The sequence below is a fragment of the Haemaphysalis longicornis genome, unplaced genomic scaffold (assembly GCF_048455015.1).
Source record: "Haemaphysalis longicornis isolate Haplotype H1 unplaced genomic scaffold, Haemaphysalis longicornis Haplotype H1 scaffold_4, whole genome shotgun sequence".
Taxonomy (NCBI): Eukaryota; Metazoa; Arthropoda; class Arachnida; order Ixodida; family Ixodidae; genus Haemaphysalis; species Haemaphysalis longicornis.
The window spans coordinates 121,795,940-121,818,270 of record NW_027526361.1 but is presented as its reverse complement, the minus strand read 5'-3'; the positions used below and the strand labels follow the sequence as shown (position 1 = coordinate 121,818,270).

The following is a 22,331-nucleotide window of genomic DNA, read 5'->3' as shown; positions in this document are numbered from 1 at the left end:
TTTTATACACTGCTTGTTGGAACACAACCGTCGATGTAGTTAATACCGAAGCAATGATATCATGCATAAGTAGCGAAAAAGCGTGGGTTTAATCATGCCATATCTACAAACTTACATTGTTTGCGCCCCAAATATTTTATAGGTTTAGGGTAGTCTTAATTTTACCTCATGCGGCGCATATGCCTACGCTTCGGACCTCAAGCTCCATAGAAAATGTGGTTTTACGACATTTGTTTGGGTACGCTGCGTGGCAAAGCTTGTGGACTTACTCTTTGCTATCGGCGCATGTTATATTGTAGGTTTGCTTGAAGCATTTCAGTTTAATTACGTTGAAATATATAAAGCCAACGCATGCTGATGCCATTCTGCTGGGACTTTGATCATTCAACAGGCAGTGAAAAAAGACATTGTCGTCTTCACAGTTTGCTCTGTACGTGCAATAAAAGTAAACACAGTTCGTTGACATAGAACAGTCAAGAGCAAAATACCACAAAACAATCCATACTAGGTAGCCAATGATTTCTAGCGATGAGGCATGCGCTTTCAGCACCGTAAATACAGGGTGGTCAAAGTTAAGTCGACAGGTTTTCAAAAAAATAGGCCCTTAGATTTACGCGAAGACCACCTCTACAGTAAAGTATGCGCCCAGGGGGACACACAAATAGGATGTAATTTTTAATTTGGAGACGTAATTAAGTAAAATTTCTTAATTAACTTTTTAGTGGCTACAGTAACCAGGCATGTTTGTATTGGAAAGTTAGGCGCAATCATGTCTCTCCGCAGTTTCAGTTGGCAGAATTCCTCTGGCGCATCCGTAGTCCGAGATATCAAACGCCGCAGTTTAATTGCAGTTAGCTGGATTACGCATGCAAGACAGTCTGTACCGGCTCAAAGTTCGTCCCTTCTGTGACGTGCCTGCTGTGTACTGTGTTTAGTTCGACAAAAGGGGTGAAGTCATAGCCAAAAGTGATAACTGGCAACCATTCATTCTTTGCTGGCGTTATCGCAATCTGCAATACTCGGAACTGCTATCGAAAACCAGAACAAAAGGGAGGAGCTATGCGCCGGTCTTGACTTCTAGCATGCGTAATCATGCGAGTGGCAATTAAACTTCGCAGTTCAATATCTCGGAGTACGGTTGCGCTAGAATAATTCTGCCAATTTAAACTGCGTAGAAACACGATTCCGTACAACTTTCTAATACAAATATCCCTGGTTACTGTAGCCACTAAAAAGTTAAGTATTAATTTTAGTTAATTAAGCCTTTGAAATTAATAATTACCTCCTATTTATGTGTCCCCCTGGGCGCATAACGTCACTGTAGAGGTGGTCTTCGCGTAAATCTAAGCGCCTATTTAAAAAAAAAACCTGTTGACTTAACATTGATCACCCTGTATGTGAAGCTCAACGTGACTCCGATAAAGGGTATCTCGGCATCGATCGCTTTCCTTAGAGATCGATTCCCCTGTCCTTTTAAACAAACTTCTTTGCCTCTAGTTTTCAAGGGGGTTTATTGCTACAAGGTAAAAAATGTTCTCAGTCAACAGAACCGTGCACATTACCGCGAAGGAACGATCAACTTAGCTCTCCTATTTCAGACGGCAGCACTACACAGGAAATACGGCCTAAAGTGTTTGTCTTAGGTAAAAAGTAAATACTTTGGTACTACTGGATTTCGCTCAGCTAGAAGCGTTGCTTAGTTTACTTATAACATAGAGACAGCCCACATATTACCATTTTACGTTGTTTAGTTTACTTATAACATACAGACAACCCACATATTACCACATTTCCGTTGTATTTTTCTGCTATTCTCGTATAAAATAGCTCCTCTTAAAGTGACCAAAGCAAGCCAACCTCTCCCTGCCCCGCCCCCCACAAACACCTCCCATGCGAAGCTGCTCCTGAAGCAATCATCCCTACACTACACTCGGAATTGCACAGAGTGCCGATAATATTGCGCTGGTTCCGGAGGCTAAATACACTGGCAAGTAAGGATGATAATTCTCCCGTTTAACTTCACTTGCGCGGAAACTCAAACCAGTTCACCGAAATTTAGACTGACACAAAGCCTGCAGTTAGTAAAGAGCCTTTAGAGAAGCTGTGCTTCTTGAAATGTCTACTTCGACAAATTGCAACAAGTAAAAAAGGGGTAAGCGGAAGGTAAAAATTAGAAGCCAGTTTGGCAGGCTTCCCCAATCCCGTTGAACTGGCCGCACGTTAAAGCTCAGAGGTTACGAAACCAAAAAACGTTTTGGCGGAATGTCCGCTTGGCCACGTTTAGAATTCTCCGCGGTAATTTCAATACTGCTGCATGTAGAGGTATATTTGTGTTTATGGTTCTGGGGGTGAGTGGGTGAGCAGTATACCTAATGACAATTACGTCCGCCCGGACTAAAATATAGGTGTCAAAGAAACAAAATAACCCAATATTCACGGCCTTACGATACAGATATCTATATTTCTATATCATTATTGTTCTACGTGTGATGTCACCTTCTCTGTGACCTAAATTTCCCGCCATGGACACTACGTTTACAGTATACCTATCTGCCCAAACTTTCCTCTTGCTTTCCTTCCCACCAATTTACGTGTAAAGGGCAACCTGTCCTCTGAGTGTATTATCACTTTACGCGCTCTGTTGCTGCAACTTGTGAAAAGGACGTGGAACAGCTTTAAGAACAATGTATTACCAAAATCTCTGTTATTTCTGTCATTTTACACACTTTAAGGTTCAAGTGGGTAAGTTTTCGATACCTGTGTCACCCTTTGCCGTGGTAGTTTCTCAAATGACAAGCTGTGCCAATTTTATTGTCTTGCCCTACAAGTGACAACATTTTTGCCCATCTGTGTGCCTGTATGGAGTGACTGCCAAATAGTACAAATTTAAATAGGCGACAACGGCGGAAAATCTAGTAACCAAATACAGAAACCTCTAAATTGCTTTCGTCTTTTTTTCACTCTCACTGTCGCGTATTCAACTACGCTTTGCGGACATCTTACGATCGCACTAAAAAGGCTCAGTCAATAAGGACTTGTGCAAGAATTTAGACTAGATTGTTGAAAGCACCAAAATATATTATTAATGCAAGAGTGGCTTTTCTTTCCACAGAATTCTGCGTGCGTCTTCTAGCGTACATGGGCCATACGTGCGTGTTGTCGATCCCGTACTTCGTCGATCGTGGTTCGATAAAATCGACGGCATGATCGTGCTCCCGGCAGCACTTGTCGGTTCCCCGAAAACTTCCAAGCTCTTCTTGGGGACTTGATATATTGCCTTTTCCGCACCATTTCGTTCCTGCAGTGAATACAGTGCAGTTTTTCCTCAGACATAAAACACAGCATTATCGCACGGCCTCACTCCAAAGGGGAAGCAACTTAAGCAGGCACCGTAAAAAAAAAAAATAAGGAAGGCTTTTGCATCCTTAAAGCTCCGGCAAGGATGAAACTCTGACGACCGCCTTTTATAAAGAAATATCAGTTATACCTGCAGTGAGCAAAATATTACAGCAACCTCCCAACTGAATTGGGTGACTTATCCGGATCCCTTTTTCGGTGTAATTAAGAAACAGAAAGATTAAAGATTAGGACGCACATGCTGGCGGTACAAAATATTCGCTACATTAAATGCCCAAAAATCGACATTTTCGAACAATGAATAGTGTTTGAAGACTATCAAGTGGCACTGTTATGTAAATCTACTATCCGTGTTGTATTAAAGAATTTATTAAGTGATGCCCCAGACAAAAGAAGCATGTTCGGAGGCAGTATGCAGAGTTGAAAAGCTTGAGAGGGAAGGTTTGGAAATGACCTTCGTTCGAACGTCGTTAGATGCGGACTTATAACAAGAGAGAATTTTCTGTACTAGTGCGTAGAGCTAGTAAAAACAGACAAAGGCTCAATATAGTTCAGAAAAATTGTCCTCAGCGCACCACGAGGCGCTTATAGCTAATATTCTCGTTCCAGGTTGTGGCCAATCAAGGTGTCGCCTGCATTCTAATTGGACCCCTCGCCAAACTTGCCTTACTATCTATTTGCGCATCTCCAGCTTTTTTTCTTTCTTTATTACACTTGTTTAGGCCTTTGTTTCTGGTTAGACCAACTCTACGAGAATCGCCAAAGCACAGCGGCACGATTTCCTGCGAAATTTTTACTAACATTTTCGCGAGTTAGTTTTGTGGAAACAAAATATTTTCTTACGAGCTTCACGTATCCAACACCCTTGCTTTTTTGCGTACCGCCGCATATTTCGCTTCTTTTTTATTTAGCCGTTGCTTAGTGTTGTGTAACAGTAAGACTAAAATTTCTTAATATTTTTCTGAATCCTTGGTTCAAGTTTTACTTTTTTCGTTTTAAGGCTCTGAGCTTACGTCTGTCCCCGTATTTGACTCGTTTTCCTTAAGACGTGGTTTAAGGTTTCCTTTTTCCATTTCAAGGCTGTGAGCTTGCCGTGTGTCACTGCATTTGCAGTCGATTGTTGATTGACCAAATCATTGACGGACGTTCACAATATCTCCAATTTTAACGAAATATTGCTTTCAGGAAAGTATACCCCAAGATCAGTTCTTTAGCCCCACTTTAGCCATTACAACATTTAAAAAATCAGGCTATTCGCAAATTAAATTTTAGTTATTCCGCACCCAAGCTTCTTCACTGCTTCAGCAGTTGATTATATTATCAATAAATGAATTATTTCCATATAACCTGACAATCTTGTCTGTGTTATTACATAATATCGTACCATTTAATGTTTTCCCTCCGTCAAGTTATGTAAACTTAACTTTCCCTGCGCTTGCCTCTAATCATAATTTGCCCTTACCTATCGCACACTCTAGTTATTGAAAGCAAACTACCTACCTTGCAGCTCTCGGGATTTGAAATTCTCTGCCAACTGACGTTAAACTCTCTTCGTCGTTGCATGTATTTACAACACGTCTTAAATTTTTTGTACAACCTTAACCCCATTTGCACATTTTAAAGTCAATATTCCACTGCCTGTTTCGGTTACCCTTCACTATGGGTTAATTTTGTTGATTTATTTGATCATTTGATAATTTTTTGATGTATTTGACCCTTATTTCATGTATCATTGTGTATGCGCTCACTCACAGGAGGTCCCCTTTCACCCCTTGGCTCTGGGACCTCCCCCCGTATAGTCACTCCTGTATACATTATCAATTAGGAAATAAACACTTTTTCTGATCCTGATTGTGATTTTCACTTGCATTAAATACTATTTTAGGCTGCAATGGGTCTTCAGAAAAGTAGTAATCCTCGAAAGTTTTCCCGGTTTTCGAACCAATGTATTCGGCTTACCTGGAAATAATAAAAGGCTGTCCGTGTGCAGCAGTGCCTTTACGTTAAAGAGTTTGCTCTGAAGTATAGCAGCACAATACGAAAAGAGCTTCAGCCGTTGGCGCATGGAGGAACTTTTCCTGTGCTTCAGGGGATCTTGCTGACGAAGGCTTTTATCCGAGTTAGTAACGTTTTTCGAGGCAGTGACGATGGCGTCCACTTCTTCGCGTGTCCTGTCGACCCACCTCTCGTCACCCGCAGACAGCATGATGAACCTGAAAGACGGTATTTTCGTTGTGCTGGCTTTAAAGATAGAGTGAACTCACAGCGGCCAAAGCTTATTTTCATACGGTCACAGGACAACCAATGAGGAAGCGCACTATGGCTATCACAACAACAGCAATGACAAAAGCAGTGGTAATTATGGAGACAGTGGCGGGGCTGATGGCGGTGACTAGAAAGATGATATTTATTATGGTTATTCCAGGTGCACAATGGTTTTTGTGAACGCTCGATATTATTATGGGCCGGCTAAACTGCGTGGACGCCTGCCAACATTCGTTTGTTATGGCGCGCCGGTAGGCCAGCGTGGCAGGTGCTTGTAGGTTTTGCCTAGGGTTGAGAATTGAAAGCGTAGGCTAAAATATTTCTACGACATAGCACTGCAGAACCAGCCCCCCGTGTCCGTGTCCATTCCATATGGATACGGAAACGTTAGGAAGCTTTTCAAGCGGTTCACGAGCCAAATCGATGTCAACGCAGTAGGTCACTTACCAAATACTGGGCTTTGGAAAACACAGTTAGTCCCCCCCTCGTACAATTCTGTGCTAATTGAGACGTTCAGGGTGAGCGGACAGCATCCCCAGTACTAGAAGAACTGCCCCAACTCTGGGCTGTGCTTCTGCTAAAGATTTCTTAATATTAAGAGTAATAGTGTTCCCAAATCGCTATTACATAAATACCTTGAACCTTAATATAGCTACAAAAATAAGACCACCTTTTTTGTCTCGTTAGAAGAAAATAGGCCGAGAAAGGACTCAATGGAGCTTTTTCTCAGCAGTAGCGGTATGCGCATGCGCGTGCTACCAACCCACCTATTCGGCAGGTGCCTCGACAATACAAACAAACAGGCGCACTCTCTGCTGGCTTCTAGGATAGCAGGTACTGCTTTCTAGTGCCGAACCATTTTATCCCTGATTTTTCAATCCCTTCTTCAGAGCGGTGGGAGACCGTAATGCTCGGTTGAGACGAGGAAATTCAACTCTGGGCCATCCAAATGGCGGAAGGGGCTGCCAGGGCCCAAGGACTCCTGGCCATCGTGTGAGGGGGGAGGGGGGCTACAGAAGAGGCATCCGCCTACTTTTTCTGCAATCCCCACCTGAGACAAAGTAAGGGTGTTTGCTCCCACACTCAACAGGGCGTGATGAGTTCTTTCTCTCACTCTGTCTCGCTCTCTCTCTCACGCACCCGCACACGCACACGCACGCACAGACATATGCACACCCACACATTCGCACAGGCACATGCACGCAAGCACACACACTCGCACACTGACACACCGCACCGCGATGGGTCAGTGATGATGGCTCAGTAAGTGATGGCTCAGTGATGGCTCAGTAGGGCGTTGTGATTTTGAGCCCAAGGACGCAGGTTGGATTTCCGGCCGCGCCGGCTGCTTTTCTGATGGAGCCGAAAAGCGAAAACGCCAGTGTGTTCGAGATTTCACCGGCCGTCAAAGATCACCAGGTGGACAAAATTAATCCGGAGCCCCCCAGTACGGCGGGCCTCATCTGTGTAGCGTCCGCGCGTTAAACCTCATAATTGATGGACGCACACACGCACGCACGCACACACACACACACACACACACACACACACGCACGCACGAACACACACAGACACACACACACACACACGCACGCACGCACGCACGCACACACACACACACGCACGCACGCACGCGCTGATGCGCACACCCACTCACGCGCTGATGCGGTACATCTGTTTGTCCGTGAGGCTGTGCACTTGCAGTTACCATATAAGCTCCTTCTCAGAGACTTCAATAATGTTAGGTTTTATCCACCGGTTTTACACGTTGCCTATAAGGTGCTTAGTTTTGGTTGATAAGAAATCTTTTGTGACCCCTTGTAATTACACCGCCGCACTGTCCAACACAGAAACATTTTTGATTTCTGCCATCATCTTGTCACTAGCCAAAGCAGGCGTTATTTGTTCAGTTTGTTCAACTAAACTCCATTGCATCAGACATATTAGAGCTAAAACAAGGTGTGCCAGAAGGCTCCAAGTTAGGCTCGTTACTGTTTATAGTTTATGTAAATGACATCATAAATATAGAAGGTCCGCAAGAACTTGTAATGTATGCGGATGACACTAACGTTTTCTTCACATCTGATAATATAATTAAACTTCACTCAATGGTAAATGCTTACTTGGAACAATTATCAAATTGGTTATTAGATAATAAATTGCAACTTTACGCTACAAAGACAACTTACATGATATTTAGGCCCTACAATAAAAATATCGAGAAAAAAATCCCCGTTATATTCAATGGAACCAAGTTAAACCGAGGGACAGAACAGAAGTTCTTAGGTGTTTGGTTTCAAGAACAACTTTCGTGGAATACGCATATTGCTCACCTGTCCTCCGAACTCTCTAAAGGTATAGGTCTCATACATAGAATCGGCCATTCGATACCAGTATGGTTGAAACAAAACTTATACAATGCTCTCATTTATTCGAAACTATGCTACGGGTTTTCGGTGTGGGGGACCACAACTAAAACTAATTATAACAGGCTCATTGTATTGCAAAAAAAGAATTTTGCGCCTATATTTACATTATCGTGGCTGTTACGCAGATTTAAGGACAAGTCCTTTATTTACTGAATATTCAATGCTTCGAGCTGACCAAATCTATTACATGAAGGTTCTGCACACCATTTATAAGCAAAAGACCCACAATCAATTTAACAATAAATCTTCTGGCTACCATCTTAGGCATACAATACGGCACACTCCAAAGTTAAGAACGAACTATGGTGAGCAATCTTTCCTGTACAGTCAACTGAAATATTAAATAAATTAGGAGAAAAATTAAACTTCGATGCCAGTGAACTTACGTTTCAAAATAGGTCAAAGAAGTGTTACATAAGCAAAACGCTCGCAATACTGATGTATAATTAAGGGTTTGAACTATATGTCTACATGTTCCCCTAAAGGTAGAAATTAAAAACAATTACAAACAAAAATATATTAATACGTAATAGTGACATAGTAGTGTAACTGATGAAAGTTGATGCGTACGAATTACTCCGTTTATGTGTACATTGTGATCCCTTTGTGAATTTGAGACCTATGCTTTGTATAATACATAAGAAGTGTAGTAATGACTTTGCTTTGTGCTATTTCTCTATTTCGATTGTGCTATCATGCTTAAATTTGTGAACAGACGTGTTGTTATGTACACTGTAAGTCGGGTGGCTGAGGCCTCTGTCGGGCCACGTTCACCTTTAGTCTCAGCCTCCCCTTGGTTTTTGCCCAGAAATAAAATAAAATCAAATCAAATACTAATTCTGATGGGCAGGGCCCGCACGCACGCACGCACGCGCACACGCGCACATGGACACACGCACACACGCACACACGCACGCACGTACACATGAACACACGCACACACACACACACGCACACACATACACACACATACACACACACACACACACACACACACACACACACACACACACACACACCGAGCGCTTGGGAAAACGCGTTTGATGCTGTCCTTGCTGGAAACATGTCTCCCATAATGGATATAACAAATGGAAACTAGAAAGAGGCACTTCGCGCATTGCAGGTTCAAAATGTGCGCCTGTTTCCGTGGCATTCGTGTGAAGATAAGGCTGAGAAGTGGGTGGGAAGAGAGGAGAAAGTTTTGTGTACGGGTGTTTTGACTGCAAGATCTTCGGGGGACGTGGGTGTAAACCGTTTGTAGTTCCCCATGGCCGCGGCTCGGCACGACAGGTAATGTACACAAGTTCATTCCTGTTAATCTTTCTCATTTTTTCATTTTCAACAGATTCTCTGAGTTACAAGTTTACAACATCGCATGGTGTAGCCCTGCACTTCAATTCGCTGCATTTTGCAGATGTGAGAGGGAGCCTTAGCAACGATGGCATCGTTGATTAGGGCAGGCAGAATTTTTGAGGCAAAATGTCCGCGTTTTAGGCGCCTATAATAGCAGGCGGAACAATGTTTTATGTCCCAACGTCACAATTTAGGCACGGTACATTTTCATATGTATCGTGCCTATTATTTCGAACCAAGACTTGCGCGTACTGTATCTACAACACGGAAACCGAAAATGTTACTGCTTATGACGGCACAAAGGCGTCAACAGTTAAACTTAGCCATTCAATTGTCGCATAAAATTGATAAAATAATGACGATTCATTGACCTAATTAAACACGTGCAGTGCTCGCATTCATCGTCAATGGCCAGGGTCGCTTGCTCTAGCATTGCATATGTGAAAAAAAACATGAAAAAGAACACGTGAAAGCCGGCAATACCAATTAATCAAAGCGCTACCTCGCATTTACTCTGACGCGAATAAATTACGACACGACAAGGACAAACACAAATAATAAACGCACGAAAGATGACCATTTATTATAATTAACGTCTTTACACGAAAACAGTTATGTAATACTCAGGCAATTTTCTCAAACGCATTACCTGACTTGTACAAGCAAAACATCCCAACCCTACCAAACACACTTCTACACATCAGAAGCGCATTTTTCAAAAAGCATTGTATGAACAATTGTGTTTTAGAGCCCGTCGTACGTATGAATTCTACGATCTAAGGAAATGCAGCTCCGCATTTACGCTTCCCCATTGGCTCTTCAACATCCGTTAACAAACTCATGTTCAATATTCAACCGCGGCATTGAAAATTAAGTTAAATTGCACTATGCTTCTAGAAACAAGAGTGCGACTGCACATGTTTGAAGAAATCTGTTTAAACAGTATCCGGGCCATACTATGAGACTCATTGAGGAAATTCTGGAAGCTGTAGCAAACTACACCATCTCCAGGTGTCTATTAAAAACTGTGGCTCTTGTCGCTGCGAATAATCGTCCATTTCACTGCTGCTTCGTGTTGTTTTGCTAAAGTTGGTTGAATTAGGGGACTATGTTGAACAAGAGGAGGAAGCTAAAGCCCGTGAAGTTCAGAACAGCCAATGTTGTCCAGTGACATTAATAGCTGCTCTCGAAAAGGACACTTGCGGATCAATAGTGTTGAAGTAGGTGCCGACTACTGAAAATAGGCATTTATAGGCATTTATAAGCGCTTACGCACAAAACCCCAAAGAAGGCATTTATAGGACCTGTCAAAACACATTGTTTGTGTGTCCTAAATGGTTTTCCTTACTGTATTTTGAGATGCACTTGCCCATTTCTAACCCCTTTGGGTGTGTGTAAGCTCACACTATATACCGCCGACCATGTGTCCTACTGTCAAACATCATTTAGCTTCATGGATCAACGACACATTCTTGCGCATGTTCATTCACCTGAGCTGAGGCGTACTCTTTGGCTGCGCACAAAAACATTCTGCACTTAGAAGTCGACGAAATGCAGCGGACAGTTTGCATGTCCTTATGACTCAAACACAGCCGGAAAGGCACAGTACAAATAGCCCTTATTCTCTTGCCACCTTATCCAAACCGCTCGTTGAAGCCTTTTAAGTATAAAAACAGAGAAAAATACAGAATATCGGAATAAAAGTCCCGCTTACCCACTGTAAAGAAGACCGAAGAACTGAGCGTGGCGTTTCATACCAGAAAGCTCTTCGTGGTCTTTTGAAAATTGCTAAAATTTCCTAATGCAACAAGAAATTTCCTGCTGGTTGAATTATGCGCGCATCCGTTTTTGTGACGCTCGACAACAACAATTATGCCATATGTCTTTCTTCGAATTTAAGCGTAGTATTCTCGCACCTGTTCGCACGATCGCCCTACGTGCACCTCGAGAGAACCGTGTAGTATATATATTCGAACTACATCCTGACAAAGCCAAGAGCTTCCTTTGTTTAACGCTGGTATTGATGCACAGACTGCGCGCTTTGTTCGTCATGGGCTTAACATCTGAAATAATTATTTCTCAAAATTCCACTTCAGCCACTGCTTTAGGGAGCTACAAGTCGTTGAATCCAGTAACTGGTTGTAGGAATGCGCGCCTCGAATGTGCGGTACACCTTCGGCGCATATGGTCAACAGAACCGTATCCTAACGCAGACAATGTTGAAGTAACGTTATAACTCATTAGCATTTTTTTATTGAAGAAGATTTCCAGGCACCTTTTGTCTGATCTCTTCGAAAAATTGCCTCCGCGGAGTGAAATTTCAAAAAAAAAGGTAATGACGATGGGCAAGCCACAGGCGAAATGAAAGTTGACAGTCAGTATCTTTTCCCCAAAACCAGCTATACCACTGCAATAAAATCCTTAAGGACGGCCTATGCACCTCGTTAAACAACGCTTCATTTACGGGGAGCTGACCAGCTGTTATACAATGCCATCATTTGCAAAGCCTTTTTGCCAAAAAGAAATTTGGTTCCGTAATTAGCCATAAACGCGATACTCGTTCCAAAGAATTAAGAATATTGTTCATGTAGAGCACGATATATTATTAGGTAATAAACTATCATGTGATATTTGGGATGTTATGGACATTTTTTGTAATCACAAAAAAACGGCGTACGACGCATTTCCGGCGGCTCTTTTGCCCGTATTCAATTCTTTCCTTAGGTTCTCATTACGAGGTGTCTAATTGAATTTGACGTGCACGCGCGTAATCGACAATACAAAAACAAGCCCATTCCACGGGTATATCACGGGTTTAGAATAGGTCACTGCTGAATTAGCAGAAGTAATAGAATGGAAACAAGAAGTTAGATGTTTAAGGACGATAGTCTTCCTTTGGTTACTACCACAGGGAAAGATTTTTTCTGTCTCAATGTCTGTTTCCCTGTCTGTCTCTCGGTCCCTCTATTCAGCCACCTTGCCGAATAACGTTAATGCAGAAGTTGAACGAGACGTTTATATAGGCACAGCCAAGTCTAACCATGAGAGTCCAGTTGCAGTTTCATACTTCTTAACATAGTTTAGCCAAAACAAAACATTACCCGTTACCGCGGCGAATCATCAACGCAGACGTGATATTAAAACGAAGTTTCATTGTCGTCACTGACGCCCTTCTACGCCATTACGCGCGCTAGGGAAGCTAACTTTCTGTGATGATGATGATGAATGATCATTGGTGAAGTGAGAGAAAAAACGCTTATTTTGGCCGGAATTTAACCTGGGTGCCTCGCGCTTTGAAGCTGGCGTCTATCCGATTGCTCTCTTTCGGCATTGTCGAAACGAACGCGAAGCCACAGGTACCGATTACCGCCTTAAACCCGAAACCCAAACGTTACGCCTATGGAGTGCATATCCGAGAGTTGCGATGAATATTCTAGAAAAGTGGTGCTTACATCCAGTCGAGTACATACTCGCACTGTGGGATTGCTCAATTAAAGAATCCATCACGAGGAAGCTTCGCGTTCAACCATCGTCGTCGTTAGACAGATAAATGCACGATTTTCTTGCAGTGTTTCTTTCTTAACAACACGTGGATGCTGGATTTTTTTTGCGATAGCAAATGGCAAATTACAGCCACTACTACTAGTCACTACTAAGTGATTCAGTTGGGAAAAGGGAAAGGAAGTGCACTGGGGATATTGAACCCCTCGGGGGCTCACCTGCATCACACAAATATTGAAGAAAAAAAATTGACTTAGAAACACACGCCATCTGGCCGTGGCCCTGAGAGTGCGTGATTCTGTCTTTCTCAAAGTCAGTGCCATGTGGCGCCACGGGTGTAAACGAATTATGTGTTTCAGTTTGTGTTTCTTGTCTCCATTACGCAGCGTTGAATTTCATTGTGGGCTGTGTGCACGTAGCTGTGAAACGGACGGCACCAGATGGGCGATGCTCAATCCTTCAGGTATCATAGCAGTCGTGGTGAAGTGCAAGTCCAGACGCGAAGACATACCCACAAAACGCAAGGAAAACACCGAGGACGGCATTGCGCCGGAGAATTGCAGCCGTGCCGACGCCCGTCATCTCATGCATTCACAGGAAACGTCCAAGCATCGTGCAGAGTGGCAAGCGAAAGCGCGTGAGGCTAAGCGCACCCGGAGGCAGCACGCATACGCCTGGCACGCGACGCGCGAATTGTCTGTTTTTCGAACCTTCGGCGACAACGCGGTAGGAACGAAATATTCTTAAGTAATCCTGTACTGCAGTTATCATGCCAGGGCGGCCATAGTAGGGGAAAAGCATCGCGGGGCGGGGCTGGAGGGGGGATGGTGGCGAGACGAAAACTGATGAAGCAGGGGCGGCAGAAGCCTATGGTTTTTCGACAACCTTTGGAGTGAAGCAAGAAGATACGCGGCCAGTTTTTGTGAAAGGCACTTACTACTCCGTTTGATATCATCACAGCATCTCTCCCTTCATCCGTGGCGTTAAATTATAAAGTGCCTGCCTTCAAATTAGTTCAACAATGTGCCCATTTTACATGCCCTAATTTAAAGAAAAGTACCAAGTACACTACAATGGAATTGATTCATATCCCCTTACTGTCTTCTTAGCTAATCTTTGATCCATATTATGCGTCTTGTCGAATCACATTCTTTTATTTCGCGGTTCCTTGAAAACGCTGGCAGCAAGGTTTTTCTTCTTACTTCAATATGTGGGAGCTAAAATGTAGCTCACGATCACTGAGCTTTCACTATGGCTGAAGGCCGAATGACGTATCAAGAATTCTTCCGAGAGCGTTAAAATGAGGGGGACAAAGAAAGAGAGGGAAACACAGGCGAGATCCCCGTCATTTTAGCGCGGTTAGAAGAATGCAACTGTACCAACTAGCTCCACTTTCTTTACTGCTACAGTATCAAGAATTCTTTGATATGCACCAATACCAAAACTCTTCCGCAGGGTCTGGAACATGCGAGCTCCCCTGCTTTGTTGCAAAAAAAGGTAAGTCTATTTTGCGCGGCATCCAGGAAACGAAAACCGTATTTGTGAACATTAAAACAATAATTATAAACAAAACTTGCGTTTCCAACTTCGGAAGCAAATGTGTTAAACTGAATAATGTTTTATTGGCATTTTGTCTATCCCTAGTTGAAGCACGGGCATGCAGATTAGTACTATTTCATCTTATGCCTTTAGAAGGTAGGCCAAAACAGTTTCACCTCTTTACTAATAGAGTTACACTAGCGCTGGAGACCAACCGCTGTGAGTTTTTTGATACAAGGGTCTATGAGGAATTTCTAAGTTCAAATATTGACTAACTCTGGGAGTAACTCCCAAGGAGGACGCTTGACACCTGTAAGTTCGCTTAATTAAACAAACAACTCTGGTAGCGGTAAGAAGAGGCAAGTTCGTGCCCGTTTAGGAATGAAGGCTGTTCAACGGCCTTAACCGAAACAGCCGGAATTTGTTACTGCATCTGACTTCCCTCTTACCGACTCCGCGGCAAAAACTATACAACCTTCTTTCCCCATCAATATCTCCCCTTGCATACTTCCAAACCAATCCACGAACGGGGTGCGATTAAATAGTGGCCTAGTATATGTTTTCACCAGACAGGCAGACTAAGAGCCTATTTAGACTGCGATATTTTCCGCGTTCTCGCATGATTTGCGACCCTTTAGCTGAAATCCCAAGTTTAAAAAAACCAACGCCTATGTTGTGCCCCCTTAATCTCCATGGCATCCAGCTAGCACCCCAGCCAAGCGCTGCGCGCTACACCTGTGCCGTCCAGCGCTATGTATAGCCCGCCAGCCCTACGCCTTGCGTGCGGGAAATAAGGCCGACGTGGTCGAACGAATTGAGGAAAAGGCGAGTGTGCAATTGCCAAGGCCACGCGAAACGAACCATAGTACAAGGCGGAGATGAAAGGAAAACGACCTTGCCATACATAGTGGAGACACCCTTTGAACGGTCCCGTGCAGTCCCTATTGGTCCAAATGCTCAACACATAGCTGTTTCCCTTTCCAACAAGACCCAGCAACGCGAAAGAGATAAGTTGATTCAAACATCGGGAGTAAACTGTGTTGCACAATAATTATAGCGCAGTGTTGCTACAGTGACTTGCTGCACTGGCCAGCGAGTGACCAGAAATGGCAGTTCCAACGGGTACCTGTCTCCACCCTCGCGGCAAACGCGTGTGAATTGAGGCATTCTAGCAAAGAAAGGGGTGGACTGACAATCGAGTTTGAAAGACAGTGATAATCAGAGAGCGGAGATATAGGGAAAGAGAGCGTCGTGAAAGAATAAAACTTGGTCGAGCGGGCTGGGCAAGCGGGTGTTCTGTCTTCGCCGTGGGGTTGAGTGGTATGTGCTTTTGTGTTCGTCGTTGGCTCGACGGGAACTTTAAATTTACGGTCCGCCTGCCACCTGAACTTCGACTTATTGCGGTTGGCGCGTTGGCGCACTGCTGCGGCGTGGGGCCGTCGCAGTTTAACCCCCGCTCGCGAATACCCGCCTGCTTTCTTACGTATGCTCAGCAAGTGGTCTGGCCCGCATGCGATTCTTTGCACATCAAGCAAATTCAAACGGGGGTTAAGAATGAGAAGGTCGGGACGAGGTTGCGAATCGGTGTAAAATATGGGAAAAAGCGTCGCCTTAACCGCGCTAGGGCCCGTCGTAAGAAGCGCACTGCGTGCACCCGAGCGCCATATCATCGGGTTTTAACAGTGGTTCTATGCTGAGCTTGCGGGAGCGCGGTGATCCGTCGTAAGAAACGGGTCGTCGTACCTGCGGGGACGTATCAGCGGGGTTCCACTGTATGTATGTATGTATGTATGTATGTATGTATGTATGTATGTATGTATGTATGTATGTATGTATGTATGTATGTATGTATATATATATATATATATATATATATATATATATATATATATATATATATATATATATATATATATATATATATATATATATATATATATATAGGACTGATGGCGACGGGCGCCTGCCTTCGCGAAGAGGGAGGAAATAGTGTGGGGACGGATTGAGTCAGGTGGCTGCATCGCTTGGAGGGACGAACTAGTGTGAGGGCCAATCCCCTCACAAGGGCGCATTTCTATGCATCACCTGTAAATCCCCATCATCACACAGTGGCCTCCGCCACTTCTTCATTTTGTAGATTATCATCATCATTGTGTGATCTGGTGTTCTTCGGCCCCGATCGCCTGAATAAAAGGCTTCCTCGAATCTTCGCCTTTCAAGTGGTGGAGCGTGCGACTGGATCCCTTGGGCTACCTCTCTGAGTGCACCCCTGGAGCTCCGTTCGGGACGTCGCCTACAGCAGAAGGCCATGCCAATGACAGCGGAACCATCCAACGCTGCGGGTTCGGCCGTTCCACTGTGCTTCGTGGCCATCCGCCAGCGCGACCCCCCCTTCTTTACCGGGCTTCGCGGCGAGGACGTCGAGGAATGGCTGGATGATTACAACCGAGTTAGCACGTTTAATCGCTGGGACGACATCGCCAAGCTGGCAAATGTGAATTTCTATCTGGATAAAGTGGCCAAAAAGTGGTTTTTTAACAACAAAGCCTCGATCACCGACTTTGCTGATTTCACCGCACAGCTGCGCCGCAGTTTCGGCACTCCCGCAGCTCGCTCCGACGGCGCAAAGAAGGCACTGGAGACCCGCGTCCAACAGGCTCAGGAAACGTACACCGCGTATATCCAGGATGTCATTGCCTTATGCCGCCGGGTTGACAACGACATGACGGAAGCGGATCAGGTGCGTCACATCATTAAGGGCATCGACCATTTCGCTTTCACGGCATTGGCGCTTCAAAACCCGTCCACCGTGGCTGATGTGACAACAATTTGCCGGAGGCTGGATGAGATGCAGTCTATCCGTCTCCAGCAGGAGACAGCTATACCGCAATACCTTGGAGAAGATAACCTGCGGACTCTTATACGCGCTATTATCCGGGAAGAGCTCCGCGATTATGGTGCTGCTTGTGCCCCTGGTGTCCATTCCGGTCCACCTGCGACCTGCCTCCGAGATATCGTTAGGGAAAAACTTGCGGCAATGCCTGTTCCCTCTTCTCCTCCTGCTCCTGCTCCAGTAATGATGCCATCGTACTCTGACGTAGCGGCTCGACCACCCCTGCCTCTGGCGCCGGTCATGTCTCCACATGCTGCTGGCTGCGTCGCAGCCGTTCCTCCGGTGCTGGGACCGCGCTCTCCCTACCCCATGTGGCGATCACCGCGCCAAGACGCACCTTTTGGTCGCCAGGTTTGCTATTACTGCGGCATCCGCGGCCATATCTCCCGCTTCTGCCGCAGGCGTCAACAAGACGAACGACGTGGATATGACACTTATGAGCGCGACAACACGCGTTTTAGTTATGGGTACCGCCAACGCGATTATTCGCCGCCAACACGTCGTCCGTCGTCTCCACCTGACTCGGCTGACCCTACGCGCAACTCTCGAAACCCGCGGCGCCGTTCCCCATCACCATTCCGCCGGGCAGTGTCACCCCTTCGCCCGGTATCGCATGATCCCAACCACCCGCCGGAAAACTAAGCCCTGCAGTTTTTCGGGGGAAAACTGCTTTACACGGAAAATTTGAAAATTCCCCGCAACGTCCATGGAACATGTTGTCAGTGGTTGTAGAAGGTATTAATGTCACTGCCCTCGTCGATACCGGAGCTGCTGTGTCAGTTATAAACGAAGATTTGTGTGCGCGTCTCCGAAAAGTTCGAACTCCGTACACCGGACCTTTATTGTGTGGGGCCAACGACGATATGATTCAGCCATCTGGGACCTGCACTGTGCGTGTTTTTATAGACGGTATTTGGCATCACATTCAGTGTGCAGTTATCTTTCCCTGCGCCCACGAACTTATTTTAGGATGGGACTTTCTCAGCTCAGCGGGTGCTGTAATATCGTGTCATCGACCGGAAATACATCTTTCAGAGACAGGGTATTCCAGCGTTGAGGAGATCACGCCGCATCGCCTTGTTGCTAGTGTTGCAATTGACATCGCCCCTGGTGAAGAGAAAATTTTTTCGGTTCGTTCCGACACCATCCGTGAAGGGGACGTCCTTACTAGTCCAAGCGCAAGGTTTCTTCCCAAGGGTGTCCTCATTCCTACTTGTCTCGTCCGCTTCTCACACGGGACGGCCCTACTAGCTGCAACCAATACCTCTCCCGAGGCAATCCTCATTCCCGAAGGCGCCACTGTAGCGACTGTTGTGGACACGGCTGCTCTCTCTGTTGTCCCACTCTCCTGCCTACCATCAGGGTCCCGTCCTGGCAGTACAGTAGCGCCTCTCGACGCTCTTGAAGCCACAATCAGCTCCGATCTCTTACCAACGGAGAAGAACTCTTTACTCGACCTATTGAGCAAACACAAATTGTCCTTTGATTGCTATGCTACTTCGCTGGGAACTACTTCAACAGCCACTCACCGGATCCACACAGATGGCAACAGCATTGTCCACCGTCGTCCCTACCGTGTGTCCTCCTCTGAACGTCAGGTTATCAGTGAACAAGTTAAGGACATGCTCAGCCGCGATATAATTCGCCCGTCTTCTAGCCCCTGGTCCTCCCCAGTCGTTTTGGTGCGCAAGAAAGATGGATCGGTGCGTTTTTGCGTAGACTATCATGCCCTCAACAAGATCACCCGCAAGGACGTCTATCCGATGCCCCGAATCGACGACGCGTTGGACTGTTTGCAGGGAGCGGAGTATTTTTCCAGCCTTGATCTCCGCTCCGGTTATTGGCAGATTCCCATGCATGATGACGACAAAGAGAAGACAGCATTTGCAACTCCGGATGGCCTGTATGAGTTTAACGTGATGCCCTTTGGATTGTGTAACGCTCCTGCCACATTCGAGCGAATGATAGACAACGTGCTCCGTGGTTTAAAATGGAAAACATGCTTGTGCTATCTGGACGATATCATCATTTTTTCTACGAGTTTTAGTGAACATCTTAAGCGCCTCGACCAAGTCCTCGCATGCCTTGCGACGGCAGGTCTGCAGCTCAACACGAAGAAATGTCATTTCGCTTGCAAAAGTATCAAAGTTTTGGGCCACGTGGTCAACAAGGATGGTATTCGGCCCGACCCGGACAAGATTGCTGCTGTACTTAACTTTCCCCGCCCTTTACATCAGAAAGCACTCCGGAGTTTTCTTGGACTGGCGTCATATTTTCGTCGCTTTGTTAGGGACTTCGCGACCATCGCCTTTCCCCTCAACAAGCTTTTAAAATGTGGCACCCCTTTCAAGTGGTCCGACGAATGCGAAGAGGCATTTGGACGGCTCAAAGCCGCTCTCACTTCTGGACCGGTCCTCAGCCACTTCAACGAGCAAAAACCCTGCATTCTTCACACAGACGCCAGTGGGCATGGAATTGGGGCTGTACTTTTGCAACCCGATTCCCAAAATCGAGAACGGGTAGTCGCATATGCCAGTCGCTCACTGACGCCTGCTGAGAAAAACTATTCTATCACTGAGCAGGAGTGTCTTGCCGTTGTTTGGTCAATACAGAAATTTCGGCCGTACCTATACGGCCGCCCTTTCAGTATTGTGACGGATCACCATGCACTCTGCTGGTTGTCGTCCCTGAAGAACCTCTCCGGGCGTCTCGGCCGCTGGATTCTTCGCTTACAAGAGTATGACTTTACGATCACGTACAAGTCCGGAAAGAAGCACCTAGACGCAGATGCCCTTTCACGCTGCCCATTGCTCCCATGTTCCGGAAGCGTGTCTTCGCTGCGCGCACATCCCACCATAGCAGCCATCGACGCCGTGGATGTCCAGAGCCGCTCCAATTTTGTGGACCGTCAGCGCTCAGACACCTACTGCCGCACACTAATGGACCGCATCACCGGAACCTCACATCCTCCCAACAGTCGCTTGCGCCGCCAGCTGAGCCACTTTAAGCTGATCGATGGCGCATTATACCGGTCCACTCATCAACCATATGGTCCAAAATGGGTTCCCGTCGTGCCCCGATCACTTCGCTCGCAGATTTTGGCTGCTCTGCACGATGATGCTACCGCCGGTCACTTGGGCTTCCAGAAGACTTACGATCGTGTCCGCACGCGTTTCTTCTGGCCTGGCCTGTCTACTGCTGTCGCTCGATACGTCGCTTCATGCGTCCCTTGCCAGCAGCGAAAACGTTCTACGTTGCCCCCTGTTGGACCTCTGCAGCCGCGTGCCTGCCCTGAAGCCCCTTTTCATACAGTCGGAATTGATTTGTATGGACCCCTCCCTGCTACCTCCCGAGGGTACCGTTGGATTGCTACTGCCGTGGATCACTTGACGCGATATGCGGAAACGGCACCTGTCCGTACCGGCTGCGCTTCAGAGATAGCAGAATTCTTTTTACAGGCGGTCCTTCTGCGTCATGGCGCCCCTCGTAACCTTTTAAGTGATCGGGGGAAGACATTTCTCGCCCAAATTGTCGCCGACGTCCTAAAAGCCGCCAGTACCGTTCACAAGACGACCTCTAGCTATCATCCGCAAACAAACGGTCTCACCGAGCGCTTTCATCGCACCCTATCAGACATGCTTTCTATGTACATTCAACCTGACCACAGCAATTGGGATACCATTCTGCCATTCGTAACGTTTGCCTATAATACTGCTATTCAAAGCACCACCGGTTACTCTCCATTTTTCCTTGTATTCGGCCGCCAACCGTCACTCATACTCGATTCAAGCTTCTTCCTGGCGTCCCCCCCTGCTTCAAACTCGTTACCTGAACAGTTCGTCGCCCGTGTGGATCACTGCCGTCACCAAGCTCGTCTGCGCACCCAAGCTTGCCAAGAAGACCGCAAGCATCGCTATGATGCTTCCCACAGAGAGCTTCGCTTTCACCCCGGTGACGAGGTCTTGCTATGGACTCCTGTTCGGGTCCCCGGACGCTGCGAAAAATTCCTTCATCGCTTTCTCGGCCCGTACACCGTTCTAGAAGAAACTTCGCCCGTCAACTACCGCATCACTCCTAACTGTGCCTCCACGGACCGCCGCTGCCGTGGCACTGAAATCGTGCACGTTTCTCGTTTGAAACCCTTCGTTCGCCGCGTTACACCGTAGTGGGCAGACGGGCGCCTGCCTTCGCGAAGAGGGAGGAAATAGTTTGAGGACTGATGGCGACGGGCGCCTGCCTTCGCGAAGAGGGAGGAAATAGTGTGGGGACGGATTGAGTCAGGTGGCTGCATCGCTTGGAGGGACGAACTAGTGTGAGGGCCAATCCCCTCACAAGGGCGCATTTCTATGCATCACCTGTAAATCCCCATCATCACACAGTGGCCTCCGCCACTTCTTCATTTTGTAGATTATCATCATCATTGTGTGATCTGGTGTTCTTCGGCCCCGATCGCCTGAATAAAAGGCTTCCTCGAATCTTCGCCTTTCAATATATATATATATGTATATATATATATATATATATATATATATATATATATATATATATATATATATATATATATATATATATATATATATATATATATATAAATTAGAATGGTAAATGAGGAGCTCTTGAAATACAGACAGAAATAAGGGCAGGCAGTTAAGAAAACCAAGGAAAGCAAAGGGGAAATTTTTGCGCTTTACTTACCTTGGCTTTCATGACTGCTTACCCTATCTTATCTCTCTCTATATATATATCTTTATATATATTTATATATATATGCAAACTACGCATGGTTGCATTGCAATATTTTGCTTTCAGGGCTTACTGAATAATTTTTTGCCTCTCCTCCCAGAGCGCCTGATCTTTTCCAACCGAAGTTGACAGCAGAAGTGGCAGTAGAAGCAGTATCGTCAACATGACATAGTGCTCTGAAAATACAAAAAAAGTTTAGGGGAAAATATTACGCCGCCAAAATAGTACCTCCAAGACTTTTAAGTGCATTC

At 45.8% G+C, this 22,331-nt stretch overlaps 1 protein-coding gene across 1 annotated transcript in view; it reads right to left on the bottom strand.

The window, feature by feature from the left end:
- Positions 1–265: 265 nt before the first annotated feature.
- Positions 266–22,331, bottom strand: part of LOC144179982 (phospholipase A2-like) — a 29,843-nt gene continuing 7,777 nt past the window's right edge. The window contains exons 2-3 of the mRNA XM_077708396.1: positions 3,121–3,298; positions 266–428 (exon numbers count right to left, since the gene is read on the bottom strand). Coding sequence (XP_077564522.1) covers positions 266–428; positions 3,121–3,298 — 341 coding nt within the window. The remainder of the gene's footprint in view (positions 429–3,120; positions 3,299–22,331) is intronic.